Source organism: Chrysochloris asiatica, unplaced genomic scaffold (genome assembly GCF_000296735.1).
Source record: "Chrysochloris asiatica unplaced genomic scaffold, ChrAsi1.0 scaffold00276, whole genome shotgun sequence".
NCBI lineage: Eukaryota > Metazoa > Chordata > Mammalia > Afrosoricida > Chrysochloridae > Chrysochloris > Chrysochloris asiatica.
In genome coordinates, this window is record NW_006408794.1 from 2,489,889 (window position 1) to 2,509,829 (window position 19,941).

The 19,941-nt window shown below is 39.9% G+C and overlaps 1 protein-coding gene across 2 annotated transcripts in view; it reads right to left on the reverse strand.

Annotated features, from left to right (window-relative positions):
* The window catches only part of GTPBP4 (GTP binding protein 4), a 28,203-nt gene extending 11,170 nt beyond the window's left edge, over positions 1 to 17,033 (reverse strand). Inside the window, exons 1-10 of one of the 2 annotated variants that reach the window (XM_006874418.1) lie at positions 16,981 to 17,033; positions 13,009 to 13,179; positions 9,595 to 9,698; positions 9,369 to 9,505; positions 7,167 to 7,267; positions 5,523 to 5,615; positions 4,991 to 5,182; positions 4,847 to 4,912; positions 3,369 to 3,458; positions 888 to 998 (exon numbers count right to left, since the gene is read on the reverse strand). In XM_006874418.1, coding sequence (XP_006874480.1) covers positions 888 to 998; positions 3,369 to 3,458; positions 4,847 to 4,912; positions 4,991 to 5,182; positions 5,523 to 5,615; positions 7,167 to 7,267; positions 9,369 to 9,505; positions 9,595 to 9,698; positions 13,009 to 13,179; positions 16,981 to 17,028 — 1,113 coding nt within the window. In that variant the 5' untranslated portion in view covers positions 17,029 to 17,033. The remainder of the gene's footprint in view (positions 1 to 887; positions 999 to 3,368; positions 3,459 to 4,846; positions 4,913 to 4,990; positions 5,183 to 5,522; positions 5,616 to 7,166; positions 7,268 to 9,368; positions 9,506 to 9,594; positions 9,699 to 13,008; positions 13,180 to 16,980) is intronic. The other variant, XM_006874419.1, reaches the window with a different exon arrangement.
* Positions 17,034 to 19,941: the final 2,908 nt, after the last annotated feature.

Below are 19,941 nucleotides of genomic sequence, written 5' to 3' on the forward strand. Positions count from 1 at the left end.
CCCTATACAGGGTCTCTATGAGTCAGAACCAACTCAACGGCACCTAACAACAATAATATGAAGATGTGCACCTCCAGTTGTTTGTCAAGGCAAGAAATTAGAAATGATGAGGACTCCTTGATTGTAGTACCAACATAAAACATGCAGGAAAAGGAATGAATTGGTGTTCATGTGCTAATGTAGAGATGAGTACATGAAGCAAAATGCAAACTTTGAGAGAATGTAATACATTTTTGTATCAAAAAAAAAAAAAAAAATCAATCTCACCAGGTGGAAAGAGTTTAACAGAACTTAGAGATTAAGAGTAGGAAGAAAGGCCTGACACTGTACTTCCAAAGATTAGCTTTAGGTAGTATAGGACAGTTTCCAATGTGCTTGCTTTGGACACACCATCAAGAAGCATGAATCATATGATGTCTGGTGGAGCAGAGGGTCAGGGAGAAGGAACGGGAGAGCCACAGTGGGATGAGGGGCACAATAGTTGCCACGATGGGCTCAAACATGCCAGCTGGGATGATGACGCTGGTGCAGACAATGTTTCGGTTTTTTTGTACAAAGGCTGCCATGAGTTGGCAGCTATCTCTGTATCTCTCATACAAAGTTGAGGAAGGATAAACAAGGCAGAATTAACAGTAACTGACAGGAAGTGACTGCAGATTTTAAATTTAACACTTTATACTCTTGCTTATCTTTTCAATTCTCTATCACATACATGTATAATTTCCATTATGAGTAAAGACTTAAAGCCATTTATAAAATCCATGTGTGTATTAGTGCTTAACTGGATTTGTAACCACTGAGACAAAAACATGCAAATAGCACATATTGATTCTGTACCAGTAACGCAAAGATCTTATTTCAGAGGTATTTTGAAAGGGTGGTCTTACCTTATCATCTCTTTTGTTTGGTACAGCTAAATGCAATCTGTTCAGCACCTCATTCACTTTATTGCCTTTCATTTTGGTTTCAACTCGATGAGCCAATAGCCTATCACAGGCCTAGTAATGTATAAAACAAAGGACACAAATTCAAAAAGGCACAGTACTACAGTCACTGGTTAAACAGAAACGAATCAAGAATCAGAGTCCCAGCTAACCAGAAGATTATGATTCAAAGATCGGTTTGTGTGCATCTCTGAGACTTGGGTGTTTCCCTTATTAATTCCCAACATACGGAAGCTGCACTCTCAGGTACCGCTCAAAAAGTCTCACTAATTCTGTAGCACTCATATAAAGAGGAAGAAGCTTTGTTCTCTTTTTCAGGCTGAGGGCCATCCTTAGACAAAATTCTGAGTAAGTTCAATGGCAAAATTCACCTTTAACCTACTCCCACACCCTATTCTGAATCTTCCTTCCAACATTCAAGACCCTCTTCCGGACTCTGTGTCCTGGGTCTGCCTTTAAAAAATATTTTTAACTTTATGCCATTTTCACTTCATGTCTATAACTTGAGAAACTAACCTCCTAGTAAAATCAATAACATCATGTGCTACTGTTATTATGTGCCGTGGAAGTCAGTTCTGACTCATAGTGACCCTGTACAAGTTTTCTAAGGCTGTAAATCTTTAGAAAGCCTCATCTTTCTCCCGCTGACCCTGAGGTTAGCAGCTCGATTAGTAACCACTATGCTACCAGAACTCTTTCAGCAACATCAAAGTTGATCTTTATTTCAGGGAAAATAACATAATGAAGGTTACAACATTAAAATCTTAACAAAAACCGGTTTCCCCCGAGCTGTTCCTACTTTTCATTCTATTTTTTCCCCTTCTGCTTCATAACAGGTTCCATAAATGCACTTTTAACAATAGCTTCTACAGAAATGCTAGTAGGCCAAGAGGTATAGGTAGTCACATAAGTTAAAATGACCTATGGTTGGAATTATAAACAGTCTTAATTATCTGATGTTTGTTATTAGGTGTCCTTGAGTCAGTTTCCACACATAGCAACTCTGTAACGAGTTTCTGAGGTGGTAAATCTTTATGGGAGCAGAAAGCCTCATCTTTTTCCTGAGGAGTGGCTGTGGGTTTTGAAATACCAAGCTTGTGGTTAGCAAGTCCAGAGCTTATCCTACACCAGGGCTCCACAGAAATGCCACAAATATGTAGGTGGCTTTAACAAACAAATTTATTTCCTCCTAATTTTTGTTGTTAAATGCTGTCTAGTCAGTTCTGACTCATAGCAACCCTGCATAGGGTTTCTGCAGAAAATCTCATTTACCCCATTGTACAGCTTGCGTTTGCAGTCCAGGACTTATCCTACAGAGCCACTGTACCCCCCACCTCGTAGCTTGTTGTTGTGTGCCCTCAAGTCACTTCTGACTCAAAGCAATCCTATATACTATTTTGAGAGCAGTTGGTGAGTCTGAGCTGCCAACTTTTTTACGGTTACCTGTTCAGTGTTTATCCTACAGTGCCACACCAAGATTCCCGTATTTCGTTGTTGTTAAATGTCATTGAATCAGTTCCGACTCATAGCAACCTTGTACAGGGTTTCCAAGGAGCAACTGGTGAGCTTGAACCATGACCCTGCAGTCCAGTTCATTGACCTGTAGCACCATACCAGGACTCCCATAGTTTAGGAGGCTAAAAATCTGAATCCAGGGAGCTTCCGGGGAAGCTGGCTCTGTGGAAAGCTTATTCTTGGGCTCCAAGGTAGTGTTCATGGGGCACCGTGTCTAGTCTCTCCATCCCTGATCCCTGTCTAAATCAGCTCGGTTTAGGTCTCAAAGGTGAGGCTTATGATACATCCTACACTGATACGGCTTCATCGCTGTAAGAAGACCTTATTCTCAAAAAGGCTTGATTACATGCACAAATATGTTGTTGCTAAGTGTTGCAAAGTCAGTTTTGACTTATAGTGAGAGTAGCTTGTGGGTCTGAACTGTCGACCTTGTGGTTAGCAATTTAGTGCTTATCCTATAGAGCCACATCAAGATTCCATGCACAAGCCTAAAGGTAAAGAATCACAATACATACTTTGTTGCTGTTATTAAGTGTCATCAAGTAGGTACTGACTCAAAGCCACTCTGTACAGCGTATCCAAGGAACTGCTAGTGGGTTTGGACTGCCAACCTTGGGGTTAGCAGTGCAATGCTTATACTACAGCACCACACCAGGATTTTAGGGGGATACAATTCAACCCTAACATAAGCTATCTCTTCAAAGTCCCATCATTGTGCCGGGGCTGAGGGAGAAGCCCTAGTGAAGGGGCTCAAACAGCACCTTATTCACCAGTGCACTAACTGGTTAGTATGAGCATTCACAGTACTGCCACTACCTAGAAAGACATGGTGATTTCCCATGACTGATGGTTCTGAAACAAGAGAGAGACAGTACAAGTATTGATCTCTGGCATCAAGGAAGCACTGACCTCTGTCTTAACCTTAATAACACCTTCCTCAGTCAGAGTGCTGGTCTCTATTACAGGAAATCCTTCGGTCTGCAAATCTACAAATATTTTCTGGGAACACAAAGGAAAATTAAGAAATGCATTATTTATTTACTGTTTCTCAAAAGGATACTGCAAATGCTTATTGTTCAATGCCTGTCATTTTAAACTCTTTTGAAGAACAGAAATCTCTTAAAAGGTTGTTTTTGGTTTTCTGTATTCTTCCATGATTAATAAAATACAAATCATTAGGAGCATCAAAACAGACTACAACAAATTCCAAGGTTCTGTAAAATCTCACCCTCCAAGAGAAAAATTTAGGTAAATTCAAGATTATACAAAGTTTGTAATGTTATGTTTTTAGAAAACATTAGAAAAATATTTATGAATGTAGACACTTTGGATTCTAAGAGAATGTATGTTCTTTTATCAAGATTAACACAATGTGAAATTTACATCTAAGTCTACTTCTGATTATGCATTAGGTGCAGTGTGACCAATCCTATCATGTTTATTTAAATTGCTTCTGAACAAGAACTATTTCCACTATTACAGGGGGTTAACTTGCCAATTTAGAAATGTGACCGTGAGTGACACAGTGCACATGATAAACACTTGCCACATGTAAAGAGGTTAATATCAACTTTCCAGCACTGCTTTGATAAAGTTGCCTGTTACTATCGGGTCTATTCTGACTAACAGTAACCCTATATAGGACACAGCAGAACTGCCCCATGGGGTTTCCAAGGCTGTAATTTTTAAGGAAGCCAATTGTCACAAGTTTCTCCCATGGAACAGCTGGTGGGCTCAAACCATCAACCTTCTGGTTAGCCACAGTGTTTAACTTCTGTGCCACCAGAACTTTTGACAGAAGAAAAAAAAAAAAAGCAGCAGTATAAATTACTAACTAAATACTAATTTGAGGCTGATTTAAGTTCTGTCAAGTCAGTTCCAACTCACAGCAATCCTATGTGACAAAGAACAGCCCAATGGGGTTTTCTTGGCTGTAATCTTTAGGGGACCTAACAGCCAGGTCTGTTTCCAAAAGAGACGGATGGGTTTAAACCACCAAACTTTCAGTTAGCAGCTAAGAGCTTAACCACCATGCCACGAGGGCTCCTGAGTAACAGTTTACTAGCTACCATTACCTAGGCGTTTTCCAATTTCATAAAATCTTCCCCCAAACACTATCATATAGGTAGTGCCCTCCATTTTTTATGCAAAGAAACTGAGATCCGTAGACGTTAACTAACTTCCCTATCATACAACTAGTAAGTGGTAAAACTGGGGCTTGAACATGCCTAAACCTAATGTGGCACTACAACAAAGCCGTTATGTTAACTGTAAAATGAAAAACTGTAGATTACGAACATTCCTTCTATACTTTTGTCTAAGAATGAGATCTGGAATTAATAAGTAAATAGCAATGAAATTCTTACAAAACAATTTAAGTGATTTACCTGATCGTCTTCACAAAGTTCAGCTATTCTCTTCACATCACATTTGTTTGCTACAACTATAAGTGGCTAGCAAGGAAGAAGAAGAAGAAAATTATTATCTTCCTAGTGTAGTATATAAACTGAAGCACTAGCTATCACTCTTACCTTATTGATAAAGAGAGGCTTAATGTTTTGGAAGAGTTCGAGTTGCTCCTTTAATCCATGCCCACACTGCTCAGACAGATCCATTACATACAGGACAGCGGCACGTAGGTGGGCCAGGGCCGTGATGGCCTGCATCTCAATGGTGTTCCGGTCCTCCAGAGGATGGTCCAAAATTCCTGGAGTGTCCACCACCTACAAACCACACTTCATCATTCGAAAGCATACTTGTTTACACACTTCTTGCCCAGTACACATCCAGGAAGTATTCACACAGCCACACCAGACCAGACAAATCAGTCAGTAAAATACAGATCAGCTCTGTGGGTTAATATGCTGGACTGCAAAGTCGATTTGAACCGCAAGGTCGGTGGTTCAAGCTCATCAGTCACTCCTCAGAAACTCTATACAGGGTCACTGTAGGTTGGTACTGACTAGGTACACTTATAAAGTGGACACATCTCTTCAGAAATCATCAAAACACAATTCTATTAATTAAAAGGCTTGTATCCTTCCTAAAGGCAAGAACTCTCACCTGCCAACGAAGATACTTATAATCCATGTGCCCAACAAACAAAGATTTAGTTGTAAAGGCATAAGGCTGAACATCCACATCGGCTCTTGTCACCTTAAAACATAAAAACCAAAATTTCAATAATCCCAATAAGTTTTACATCTTTAAAAAAATCAACTTTTTGTTTTCTTTCAAACACCTACATGTTATATTATCAACTCATATTTTTTGGTAGGAGGAAAAAAAAAAAAAGAGAGAGACCTCATAGAATTAAACTGTGTTAAAAAGGAGTTACCAAACTTTTACAAGTAGATTATTTCTGTTTTCCTCATACCACCTGTCCCATACAAGAACATGAATCATTCAGAGGGCATCCATCATTGTCCATAACTAAAACTCAGAAACCCTTCTCTCCTAATTCTCCCAGTTCGTATACTACTATCCTAGCAACATCCAATAGAATTTTCTATAATGGAGATGTTCCAAACCTGCATAATCCACCATTAGCCACGTGTTGCTAATGAACTCTTGATAAGTGGTAGTGTGACTGAGAAACGGAATTTTTAATTTTAACTAATTAAAAATGAAAAACCTACATGGGTGGGTGGCTACTCTATTAGACTACACAACACTATCCCGGTATGGTAGGTTCTCAATATGCTCAAATGTTATTTGAAAATGTATTTAAAAGACTTGATACCACAGACATGGCTTATCACCATGTCATGGCAACTTTCAGATCAAATAAAAATGCATAAATCTGCCTAAAAGCTAGTCTTCTTGGCATTACACAGTATTTTGGTACCTGTGCTATTGTTGGTTTTGAGCCCACATTTCAGATTCTGAATCTACTCCTTTCAGGCCCCCTAAGCTCTGCAAAATTGTCCCAAAGCCAGAAATTATTGAATTACTTAAATATTAATGCACAAGCTTCCATTTTCTCCACATCCCAATTACGAATGAACTCCCTGAGGGAAACAGTGCATGACTAGGCAGCTTACCACTATAGTGGACCAAATAGTTTAAGTGAAAGTTAAAATAGCAACCAACATAACAAATCAACCAATAAACACCTTTAGACTGGGAGACTCCAACCCAGTAAGTGCAGTCTGCAAAACATTCCCATAACATGCTGGGTTAACATATACTTTGAAAAGCTCTCTACTTTGAAATAATGATATTTAAATATCTCAAATTCCTTAGACATTTATGACATACACAAGAACAAAAATAAAATGTGGCGCTGTGGGTTAATGCGTCAGACTGCAAAGCCATTTGAACCGCAAGAATGACAGTTCAAGTTCACCAGTTGCTCCTCGGAAACCCTATACAGGGTCGCTATGGGTCGGAGTCAACTCGACGGCACTTAACAACAACAATATAAATTTAAGTTCAGAAAAATAGCCAATCCTGCCTAAATCAAATACTTTCAGTACAATTCTACTGTAGATTAGGATAATGCAAAGTGCCAAAAATATTACCTAAATCATTCTAAATCCCCAACACCCAGCTTTAACCAACCTAAGCAGGATGGAATTACAATCAATGAGATGAAACAAAGTATATGATTTATTGAATGTAAAATTGATGATCATGTCTATAAACCTTCACTCAATTCACAATAAAAAGTTACAAGAAACAAAACAAAACAAAACTCTGACAAACCTTATTGATGAAACTGGATTTTCCAACATTTGGGTACCCACACAAAAGCAGAGTTCTGGTATTCGGATCAATGGTTGGCAAACGGGATAAATGCTGACGCACTATGAAAAGTTTAAATTCATGTCTTTAGTTTTATAAGAAAACTTAAGAGACTCAGGTAAAGATGAGCTTAAAATATTCCTTTAGAATTAATTATATTCCAGGTCCATGTTGTTATCATTAAGTGCTGTAGAGTCAGTTCTGCCTCATAGTGACCTTGTATAAGATTTCTGCATGTAGATGGCGGGTTTGAATTGACAACCTTTGGTTAACAGTCCAGTGCTTATCTTACAGTGCAACACCAGGACTACTCCTGGCCCATAGTTGTATTAATTCTTTCCACACTGGTTATAAAATGGAGAAAATACAAGCTAATGAAAATAGGATTAGCTGAAAATCAACATGGTATACAGAATGTTGTTGTTGTTGTTAAGTGTTGTCAAGTCGATTCCGACCCATAGCGACCCTGTAAAAAGGTTTCTGAGGAGCGGCTGGTGAGCTTGAACCACCAACCTTGAGGTTCAAACTGACTTTGCAATCCAGCACGTTAACCCAAAGCACCACAACAGGACTCTGGAATGCAGAATAAGGTTTCCCAAATCAGAGTGTATCAGAGAAACACATTTCTAGGTCCTTGTTGCTGTGTGCCGTTGAAGTAATTACAACTCACAGTCACACTGTAAGATACTAAAACTGCCCCATCAGCTGAAATCTTTATGAGAGCTGACCGCCAGGTTTTTTTCTCCCATAAAGCTACTAGTAGGTTTGAATCGCCACCTTGTGTTTAGAAGCCGAACACTTAACCACTCTAACACTCGGGTTTCTTTTCCTAGTCCCTATCAAACCTGTTGAAGTCCTGGTGTGGCGCTGTAGGATAAGCACTGGCCTGCTAACAGCAAGGTTGGTAGTTCAAACCCACCAGCTGTTATTTGTAAACCCTACACAGGGTGACTGTGAGTTGGAACTGACTCATTGGGATCTAACAATAACAAACCAAACCTATGGAGTCCTGGTGTGCAGCTGCAGGATAAGCACTGGACTGCTAACCACAAGGTAAGTGGTCCTTGGAAACTCTATACAGGGTCACTATGAATCAGAACTGACTTGATGGCACTTAACAGCCACCACCAAACCTACTATTCTGATTCAATAGGTCAAAGGCAGTCCTTCTGAATAATATGTATGTTGTGGTTGTTGTTAAATGTTCTCAAGTCAGTTGCGACCCTACAGAGGATTTCTGAGGAGCGGCTGTTAAGTTTGAACCGTTGACCTTGCAGTTCAAATCCACCTTGAGATCCAGTGCTTATCTTACAGCACCACACCAGGACTCCAATGTTGCAGTAGTGGTGCACAAATATGCTTGAATCCTTGCTTTCAAGTCTTCTGATTCTAATACAAAGGAGTGGAATTAGCACATGACCATGCATTTCCATTCCTCTGTATTACGACATGGATGAACTTTGAATACTTTATGCTAAGTGAAACAAACCAAAAACAAAAGAATATGGTATGAGCTCACTTACCTAAAATGTACTATGACACGTTTATAGAGATGGAAAGTAGCTTAGAGGAGAACAGGAGTGAGGAAAATGGGGTGTTATTGCATAATAGGTACAAAGTTTGTTTGGGATAAAAGAGTTCTGAAAACAGCGGTGATAGTTGTCCAATACTGAATATAATTAACTGCAATGAATTATTTATTCAAGGAATTGCCAGACTAAGTGATACATTTTTATGTAAAAATGGTCAAAATGACAAATTTTATGTTGTATGTCACTATGAGTTGGTACCAACTTGAAGGCACCTAAGAACAAATGTTTACCACAATAAAATATTTTAAACTAAAAAAAAAAGAAAAAACAATTAGGATGCAAATGTACAAAGGTGTAACTTCTTCCATCAGGACTTCAAAAGGAAAAAAAAAAAAATTCTCAGCAAGGATCAAGTGTCTTACTGTTGTTGCTAAGTGCCATTGAGTCGGCTCTGACTCATAGCGACCCTGAATGGGCTTTCTGAGGAGTAGTTGGTGGGTTTGAACTATCGACCTTGCAGTTAGCAGTTCAGTGCTTATCCTACAGCGCCATACCAGGGCTCCAAACATCTTACTGTGGTGGTGGTTATAGAGTATACTAAAAACCATTTTTGCTTATGTCTAATTAATACCTTGCTCCAAGTATTCCAAGCTCTGTTTCTGTCTTTTGATAATAGTACACATCCGTCCAAGGGCAGCACGTTTCAGCTGTTTGCAGCGGTACAGAGAATCTCCGTATTTCATAAGACGTACATAATCTTTGGCAACACTTAAAAACAACAAAAAAAACCCAATACTTAAATGTTTTCCCCACTTTTGAAATAACTTAAAAGACAGTATTTTTAAAAAAGGTCTTACTTGTCCACTAAATTTTTGGCAATATTTACTTGTCCTAGAGCCAACTTGTAATGATCTTTGTCATAGAGAATATTCATCAAATCAGCATAAAATGGATGGATATCCTAAAATAAAAAACAAAGCTGTCATTTTGTTCCAAGTTTCTCACCCTTGTATGTAAACAGTATTTGTGGAGTAATTTCCCGCCCTTGCCTCTCCTTAAACCTCCAGCATGCTCTTCCCAATCCTCCTTCTCTTGTTTAATGGGACTAATGCACTAGACCACATCCTTTAAGTCTCAAAAACTCAGAAATCCTCCCATCTGCTTCATGTTGAATTCTTCCATCTCTACTGGACAGTCCCCACCAATCTACAAACATGATATTTCTCAAATTCTCTGTACTTCTTTGCTTGCTGTATTGAAAAGCTCTAAGAAAAGGAGTACTGATACCATTGTTTCCCTCCTAATCTCTTGAACCAAACTCTAAACAGAATTTTGTCTCTATCATAAAAACATATCAAAGTCACCAATGACCTTGCTGATAACCAATTCTTAGTTTTTTTTTTTTTTTACCTTGCTAGCTCTCTAACCAGCACTGGAAGGTTGGTCACTCCATCCTTGAAGCATTTTATTCAACTTCCAGGACCCTCATCTGTGTGGCTCTCCTCTCTAACTAACCACCTTTCAAATTCCTTTGCCAGTTCCTCCTCACATCTCCAACTCCACATATGAGAGTTCCCCAGAGGAATTTTCTTTCCACTTACGGAAATATGGAATTTTCACTTCTTCATGCAGCTAGTCAAAGGTAAAGTCAAAGAATGTCATGTCACTACTGTGCTCAAAACCTTCCCATGACTTCCTTAAGAATAAAACTCAAAGTCCTACACCCCATTACCTCTCTGAACCCATCTCCCACTTGGGTTCTTGTCACAGACTATGATTCAGAACCTGGGTCTCTTTAGTCCTCAAACACGTCATACTCTTGACCTCAGGACTTCTTGCATTGGCTGCTTCTTTGCTTATAATGTTATTTCCCCAGGTATTCATATAACGCACTAGCTCACTTCCATCAGGTCTGTGTTCCAACGTCCCCTTATCAAACAATTCCACTGCACTGGCACTCCCTACCCTACTTGTTAGTCTGATTTTCCTCATCTGACACCCAATATGAAGGGGATTCAAAAAGTTCATGGAAAAATCCCATTGTCTTTCAATTCCATTTTCCCACAAATGTTTGAAGTCCTCTTGTATTCTACAGCTCCACACCAGGACTCCAGAACCAGAATAAGGACTTTTGATTCACTGTTGCACTCCTTCTGCCTAGAATTGTTGTTGCTCTTAAGCCAGTTCTGACTCACAGCAGCCCTGTATAAAGTTTCCAAGGAGTGGCTGGTGGGTTTGAACCACCAACCTCGAGGTTAGCAGTCCAGTGCTTATCCTACAGTACCATACTAGAACTCTTCTGTCTAGAACAGTAAACACATAATAAGCATTCAGTGAATGATAATGCAATCTAATCCTCCATCCATTAAGATTATTCTCAGCCAACTCTCAGTTTGAAAAAACAGTTCTAGACTGTTAATAAATTTGAGCCCAAGGTCAGCATTTCAAGCTCACCAGTCACTCCTCAGAAACCCTATACAGGGTCTGGTAGCGTAGTGGTTACGAATCGGGCTGCGAACCTAAAGGTCAGCGGTTCGAAACTACCAGCTGCTCCGCGGGAGAAAGATGAGGCTTTCTACTCCCGTAAGGATTTACACCCTCGGAAACCCTGTACAGGGTCGCTATGGGTCGGAACCGACTCGACGGCATGTAACAACAACAACAACATGGGTCGGAAACAACTCGATGGCACTTAACAACAACAACAACCTCTAATGTAGAAAAATCAATACCAAAGATGAGCTGGCTGAAACTTAGCACAAAGGAAAGAACCACAATTTGTTTTCTAGCTAAAATCAGGTATCTTCTATGATCAAATCATTATTTTTTTTTCTCTTTTACATCTTCAGGTATTTTTGGTACTTACTTTTTCCTAAGAAATTATACATTCATTCAACAAGTATTTACCAAGCACACCACAGTAAACTCTAGAGAAGATATAAAGTGACTGATGTCTAGCAGGAATTTTTACTTTTCAAATATGTCTGTATTTTTTTAAAATAAGGCATTATATGTTGAAATATAAAAACAATTTCTCTATACCTTTACGTACCTTTGGTTTAAATTTAGAGTAATGACAAATTTAAGTTCAACAATGTATTGCTGACCCCAATCGTCGTTTCAAACCCTGTAAGAACACTGCAGCCACAAGAGCACAACACAAGGATATTTTTTAACCCAGGGCTCTGAGTCACTTTTTCCCAGTTCGTGGCCAAGAAAACAAAACTGGAACAAACCCAAATTTTTAAAATTTGTGTGAACCAGAACAATAAAAATTACCAGTGAAAGCCCTGCTAGAAATACGGTCTCCCTCTTAGAAAACAAGAGAAGTTTATATGTTGCAAGGCAACCAAATCGCTTGTCTGTGGGATTTGCTCAAAGATGGCAGCCCACCACACTTCTTTAAGCAGTGCAGCCCTCCACAGTCCTGCAAATAACTTAGTCTCATGTATCAGACTCCTGAAAGCGCTCACTTCACCACGCCTCTCTCTCTCAAGTCTCCTACTCCCGGGCTTCAACCTGAAATTTCCCCCACTATGGTTATCATTCCTGATCACACAAATTTTAAAAAATTCAAGTCTGTTCCAATTTCATTTCATCAGCCATGACTAAGTTCAAAGTTTTGTTTTAAACTCTGTTAACAGACTATAAGCCAAGTAGTTTCTGCTCTTTTTCTATAGTTAAATAAAAGACAAATATACAGCAGAATTGCATATTAAGTTTAGCTCTTTCTCCATTGTTTTTTTTGTATTTGGCTTAATACAGAAGTCTAAGCTCCCATGTGAAGAAATATGGTAGTGGTGAGCTTTCTTCTTCTTCTTCTTACTGATGACAAGCAAAGATCACAAACATTGGTAGGTCTCAGGCATGCATTTGAGACCCAGCAAAGAGAAGCCTCCAAAAGAAGGAAGAGGAAATGAAGTCCAGACGAGCAGGAGCTGACAGAGGATTGATGAAATTATAATCCATAGTTTACAAATAACTTGAGCTTGTTCCTCCAAGTCTGAATGTTGCAAAGAAAACCTGATAAGACAGCTTTGGGGGCTTTTATATGGGTTTTGATTGGGGTAAAGGAAAAACAGCAATAAATTTTAAGTCTCAATTCTGTTCCTACCTCCACCACTTCCTTTGGCAAGTCAGTTATCTTTGTTCCTCATTTTCTCTAACATTAATGAACGAAACTACTTAAACACTGGTTAATTGGAGGTTTTGTAAGACCACACTTGCATACACACCATACATTAAAAAAAATTTTCCACAGTGTCACTTACATCCAATTTGGGGAAATCTGTTAAAATCTGAGAGAGTCTGTCATGGTAATTCTGTTGAGTAAATTTGATTTTCCTCATGTAAAAATGTCTAATGCGATGAATTTGGTAATGTTTATGAATAACTGTTGGAGTCTTTCGTTGAGTCTTCGATAATGTCAGATCAATAAAGTCCTATAATTAAAGAAAGTAAGTCTTAGTTGTATCAAAACATATACTTTTCATCCACTTAGTTAAAACTTTAAAAGACTAATACAATTACTAGTATTATTTGTATGAGGGGGCTTCAAAAAGTTTATGAAAAAATTCTATTATCTTTTAATTATATTTTCCCATAATTTTCTGAAGTCCACTCATATTAACAACAAACATTTACTATTGCTATCCATTCTCCCTTGCCCTCAAGTCAATTCCAATTCATAGGTACCTTACAGCACAGACTAGAACTGTCCCAGAGTCTCCAAGGCTGTACAATTTTTTACAGAGCAGACTGCCACATCTTTCTCCCACTAAGTGGCCAGTCGAACCAACCAACATTTCAGTTAGCAACTGTGCACATAACCATTGTGTATCTTTTACTAGTGTTAACTAAATCTTTAATCTTTTATATACAACTTAATTTATCTTCTTCTGTGTGGTAGTGCAAGATAGTACACTGGACCACAAGGTCAGCGGTTCAAACCCATCTGCTGCTCTTTGGAAACCCTATACAGGGTTGCTGTGAGTTGGAACTGACTCAATAGCACTTAAAAACAATTTCATACATAAAGATATAAAAATTGGAAATGTAGAGTTTGTTTTGTCTTTAATATTTTTTCTAATTTATGCTTGAAGTGTTTGACTATTTAAGTTTCATTGCTTCATAAGTTTTTGGAAGTTCAAATAGCATCAAGAAAGTATGGAAAAAATAAATTTAAGGTGTTCCTTCAGAGCCAAAACCTAGATGTTGTTAAGTGCCGAAGAGTTGGTAAGGCATGCAAAATCATTTAGTCTGGCCCTGGCAAGGCAACTACAGTTCCAGCTATCACAGTGTTATTGTAAACTCGGTTCCAACTCACCGAGACCCTGTATAGGGTTTCCAAGCAGTGATGGGTGAGCTCAAACCACTGATCTTACAGTTTAATCCAATCTAACAGCCCAGGACATTAATCCAAAGCACCACAACAGGACGCCAGCCATCACACTGTCATTATTGTTAAGTGTCCTTGAATCAGTTCCATTCATAGTGACCCTGTATAGGGTTTCCTAGGAACACCTGGTGAGCTTGATTGCCAACCTTGCGGTTTCAAACCTCAAACCTTCAAACCTCAAACCGACTCTGGACTGCATTAACCCACAAAGCCACACCAGGAATCATTGTTGTGTTGTTGTTAAGTGCCTCTGAGTCAGTTCTGACCCATAGCAACTAAGTATATAGTTTCCAAGGAGCAGCTGGTGAGGTTGAACCACTAGCCTTGTAGTTCAAGCTGACTTTGCAGTCCAGTGCGTTAACCCATGGTGCCACACCAGGAATCATTGTTGTTGTTAAGTACCGTGGTTCAGACTCATAATGACCCTGCACAGGGTTTCCGAGGCTGTAAATCTTTAAGGGAGCAGAACGCCTCATTTTTCTCCCGTGGAACTGCTGGTAGTTTTTGAACTCCTAACGTTGTGGTTGGCAGCCTGACTCGTAACCACTACGTTACCAGAGAGTTAATTGAATGATTGACCAAATATAGCAGGCTAATTTTTCAGCTGATAATTTTATATGGCCTGTGAATGATGTCACAAATTTTGGCAGCAAAAAGGCTCCCCACCCCTGGCCTAAGGAATTCAGGGTGCAGTGGTACAGAGACAAGTAAACAAGCAGTCACAAAAATAAGTACTGTGAGGGACACAGGAGTGGGCATAAAAAAGCACCCCCACCCATACTTCTGTGCTTGAGATTTTTCTCTACAACCTTCTCCATCTAGTAGATTCTACTGATCTTTACAGGTCAGTTCAAAAGTTACATACTTCATAACATTTTCCATGACTCTCCAATCCACCATAACTAAATGCACTCTTCTGTTCCTCCAAATCCATGCACCTGTATTCCTTCATTCACTAGCTTTCATAAGTATGTCAACTTACGTTTAGAGAACTTTCAAAAAGTACAAGGACAGTATCTTATTCTTTCTGAAACCACAATAACCTACATATGACAGTCACTCACTAAAGAGCTTTTAGAGTCAGCAGTTCAAAACTACCAGCCGCTCCACAGAAGAAAGATGAGACTTTCTGCTCCCGTAAAGATTTACAGCCTCAGAAACCCTGAACAGGAAGAGCTTTTAGAATGCATTTTATCCCTGTTTTCCTGATGTTATCCTTTAATCCTGGTTTGGCACCACAGGATAAGTGCTCCACCTCAAGGCTGGTTTGGATTACAAGGTTGGCAGTTCAATCTTACCAGCTTCTCCTTTTGTCAGGGTCTCTACGAGTCAAAACCGACTGGAAGGAACTTAAAACAATTCGGGGTCTGGTGAGGCATTGTAGGAAACACACTTGCCTGCTAACCAAAAGGTTGGTAGTTCAAACTCACCAGCTGCTCTTGGAAACCCTATACAGGGTCACTATAGGTCAGAAACAACTCAATGGCAGAAAACAACAACATTCTTTAAGTCCAGTCACCAAATAATTACTACCACCCATCTTTAAACATGAATTTATCTGTTCTCTAGATAACAAAAGATACGATGTTGTGCTAACGTGTTTTTAAAAGTCTCTAAGATCAATCATGTGAACAAAATTCATATGGTTCAAAAAGCTCTATTCCTTATAAAGCCAAAACTTTGTGCATGCCATGTTTACACAGAAGTGAAGAATTCATTTAGCCAACTGGAGAGACAGTTGAGAAAGTAACCTTAGTCAAAAATACAAATAAAGTATGACCCGTACAAAGTATTGCAATCCAGCAAGATTTGCCACAAATTATCAGAAAAAGAGAGATGTGGTAGACAAAAAGTAATGAGATCATTTAATTGTTCTGAATCTAAGAATACTAATGCTGAACAAGGCTTTCCAAGTCAAGCTAACTACTGTGAGACTTGAAGAGGAAAATGAAACACCGACAAGCACTTGTTGGCACTGCAGCGAGTTTTAACAATGTCAGTAATTCCTTCTAGAAATCTACCCTCTTGTGCAACATTGAGGCATGGGCATAAGGAACAAACGATCCTTAATTAATGCTTTAATCTAGGCAATCACAAATCATACTGAACATTTACTACATACAGCCTCAACTTTGGAAAACTAGTTAATACTCAACGCTTTTTGGATTCATTCTTGCTAAATCTAATCCTACACAAATTTAGCCTGGTCGTGTTTACTCTGTTGTCAGGAAAAACAAACAGTTTCCCAAATCCAACAGTGAAAGAGTGTGGGTTTAAAATAAAAAAGCATTCAGCCACGAGAGCAATGAACCAAAACTTGCTGAGAGGCCAGGGGAAAACGATGCTGAACTCTGAATCAGAAAGCCAGCGTTTTATTTGGTCTGGCTTGTAGGGCCTCGGATAAATCGAGTCTTGGATGAAGGCTTACGGCTTGAGCTTCCTTCCTCGGATACGTGTACCACCATCCAGCCTCACCCAATCCAATTAACTAAGTTACAACCGTCTGTTCCAGGGACCAGGGACCCTAAGACAGCGAGGGACCCTGATCTCGAGAGCATCTGGCCTAGAAATGACAAGAGGGTACTGCACTCCTCTCCACAGCGCTTACAGAAGAAACCAGCCAGGAGGGCAGCAGGTCCCTCTTCCCAGAGCGCGGATCCCGCGCCGCGGGCTGTGTCCAGAAACACCACGAGACGCGGATCAAGAAATCGGCAGAGCTCCCCTGGCCCCCTCCAACCCGTGCCCTGAATCACACGTGTCACCAACACTGGGTCCTCTTCAGCGGCTCAGTCAAAGAGAAGGGCAAGAGGAAAAGACCATCCACAGAGAGATCGGAGCCGTTTACCTTGGCGGATGGAACCACCATAATCTTCTTGAAATTATAGTGCGCCATGTCCGCTGCTGGGAGTCCACAATCAGAAACCCGCAGACAATTTCACGAGAAAACAGTGGCGTGTCCTACTTCCGCTGTCAGGCATGAAAGCACGTGTGAGGAAGGAACGTCACTTCCGGTAAGGCTTGTCGACGGACCCGGCAGTGGGGTGCGGCTTCGGTCCCACACACGGTCCTGTGTTTCCTACCGCGCCCCCACATGGCCTGGAGGGCGACTTGCGGTGCTAAGGAAGTTTCATCCCGGCGGAGAGAGCCATCGAATGAAATCTAAACCCTAGTTAAAGGAAGTCACTCAAGATGTTTGAGGTGCTAGGAGATGCCCTGGCCAGCGGCGTGGGGACAACATCCAGGGCGGTGTGGGGAGACTCCCACAGTTCAGAGCTCACCTGTCGAGTTTATTCACATTCTCCGTCACCAGGGAAAATGACGAAGACTGTCCGTGAGATGGCTTGACACAGTGGCTGCAACAAACAGTAGGTTCAAGTATGGCGGTGATTGTGATGAAGCCGGACCCCACACTGCTTCCATCTATTATTCATGGGGTCTCTCTGAGTCGGAACCTACTTGGACAGCACCTAATAAGAGTCTACCTCTTCCCAGAACCTTTTCGGACAGTGTGGAAAGCCACACATACCCCTCAGAACCCCCCAGCTGCTCGGTTTGTTCACCCGGGAACAAAAGACCCTTCCAAAACACTGCCCATCCTAATTGCATTCCAATTTTTAAAAAGTCTGGATTTAGCTACACACAGGATGGAGTTACCATCATTTACCAACTATTTATTGGTAAGTAACCTCTGATAGAAGGAGCTCTGGTAGCATAGTGGTTACGAATCGGGCTGTGAACCACACAAGGTCAGCAGTTTGAAACTACCAGCTGTTTCGCGGGAGAAAGATGAGGCTTTCTGCTCCTGTAAAGATTTACAGCCTCGGAAACTCTGTTCAGGCTCGCTATGAGTCGGAACCGACTCCACAGTACGTAACAACAACAAGTGCCTTGCAGTCAGTTCCCACTCATAGCGACCCCATATAGGGTTTCCAAATAACCGCTGGTGGGTTTGAAACGTCTACCTTGTGGTTCGCAGTCCAGTGTTGATACTACAGCGCCACACCAGAAGTCCATCAAACATATATTGTTGTTAAGTGCCATCGAGTCCGCTCTGACTCATAGCGACCCTCTATAGAGTTTTCAAGGAGAAACTGGTGAGCTTGAACTACTGACCTTGCAGTTCAAATCGACTTTGCTGCCCAGCTCATTAACCCACAGCGCCACACCAAACATTACAGAAAGGGAGAGAAAAGAGAGAGAAATTATGTAGTACTTTAGAGTTTGTAAATAACGTGCATGTGCATTATTGAGATTTGTTTTTTCTCCCAACTGTGTATACTGCCGTCTTCATTTTTTTTTTTTTTTTCTTTCACCTATCTCAGGAGGGAATGTAAAGTGTCATTTAGCCCACAGGTTGGAGATTAATGTAAAAGTCCAGAAATGGGATTAAAGATTAGTGTATAAGAGTCATGGTTAGCAATTTAGAAATCAACAAATTTTAGTTAAATGTCATGTCTGGCTTACCTGGCATTCAACTCTGTATGAAAATGACTCAGCTGTGGTCTATACTGGAAAGAATACATAGGGAGTTAGTCTACCTCTTGGGATTAATTAGTAATCTTAAAATATATTTTTTTATTGAGACTTCTAGGTGTGGCTCTACCACTCATCTATCAGTTTGTCCTACTGTGGTGGCTTATGTGTTGTGATGCTGGAAGCTATGCCACCAGTATTTTAAATACCAGCAGGGTCACCCATGATGGACAGGTTTCAATGGCGTTTACAGACTAAGGCAGACTAGGAAGAAGGAGAGGCAGACCACTTTTGAATGTTTAGCAATGGAACATATGTGTGATATCATGCTGGAAGACAAGCTGTTCAGGTTGGAAGGCACTCAAAATATTAGGAAAGAGTTGTCTCCACAAAGTAGTGTTGACCTTAATGACATAGATGGAGCAAAGCTTCCAGGGCCTTCATTTGCTGAACAGGTGCCAACATCTGTTAGTAATCAGAACATGGAATGTACAAAGTATGAATCTAGAAAGATTGGAAGTTGTCAGAAATTAAATGGAATGCATAAAGATTGATATCCTAGTTAGCAAAATGGACTGGTATTTACTATTTTGAGTATGATAATCATATGGTATACTATTCGATGAAAAAAATTAAAGATGGTCACATTAATCAAAAACTATTTCAAGATCTATCTTGAAATACAATGTTATCTGTGATAGGATATTAGTTATATGCTCACAAGGAAAACCACTTAATACCACTATCATTCAAATTTATGCACCAATCACTAAAGCCAATGATGATGAAACTGAAGAATTCTACCAACATGCTCAGTCTGGTATTGATCAAACATGCAAAGATGCATTGATAATTACTATTAGAATACAAAAGTTGGAAACAAAGAGGAAGGAAAGTGGTTGGAAAATATGGGCTTGGAGAGAAAATTGCTGAAGAATTTTGCAAGACCAATGACTTATTGCAAATATCTTTTTCCAAAAACATAAATGGTGAAAAATAAGTGGCCCTTAACAGAATGCACAGGAATCAAATTGACTAAATCTGTGGGAAGAGACAATGGAGAAGCTCAGTATCAGCAACCAAAACAAGGCTGGGCTGACTGTGGAACAGACCTCAACTGCTCACATGAAAGTTCAGGCTGAAACTGAAGAAAATTAAAATAATGCCACAGAGCCAAAATATGGTCTGAGTATATCCCGACTGAGTTTAGAGACCATCTCAAGAACTGAGTTGATATATAGGATACTAATGATTGAAAACAAGAAGAGTTGTGAGATGACATCAAGAAAATAATGCATGAAGAAAGCAAAAGGTCATTAAAAAAACAGGAAAG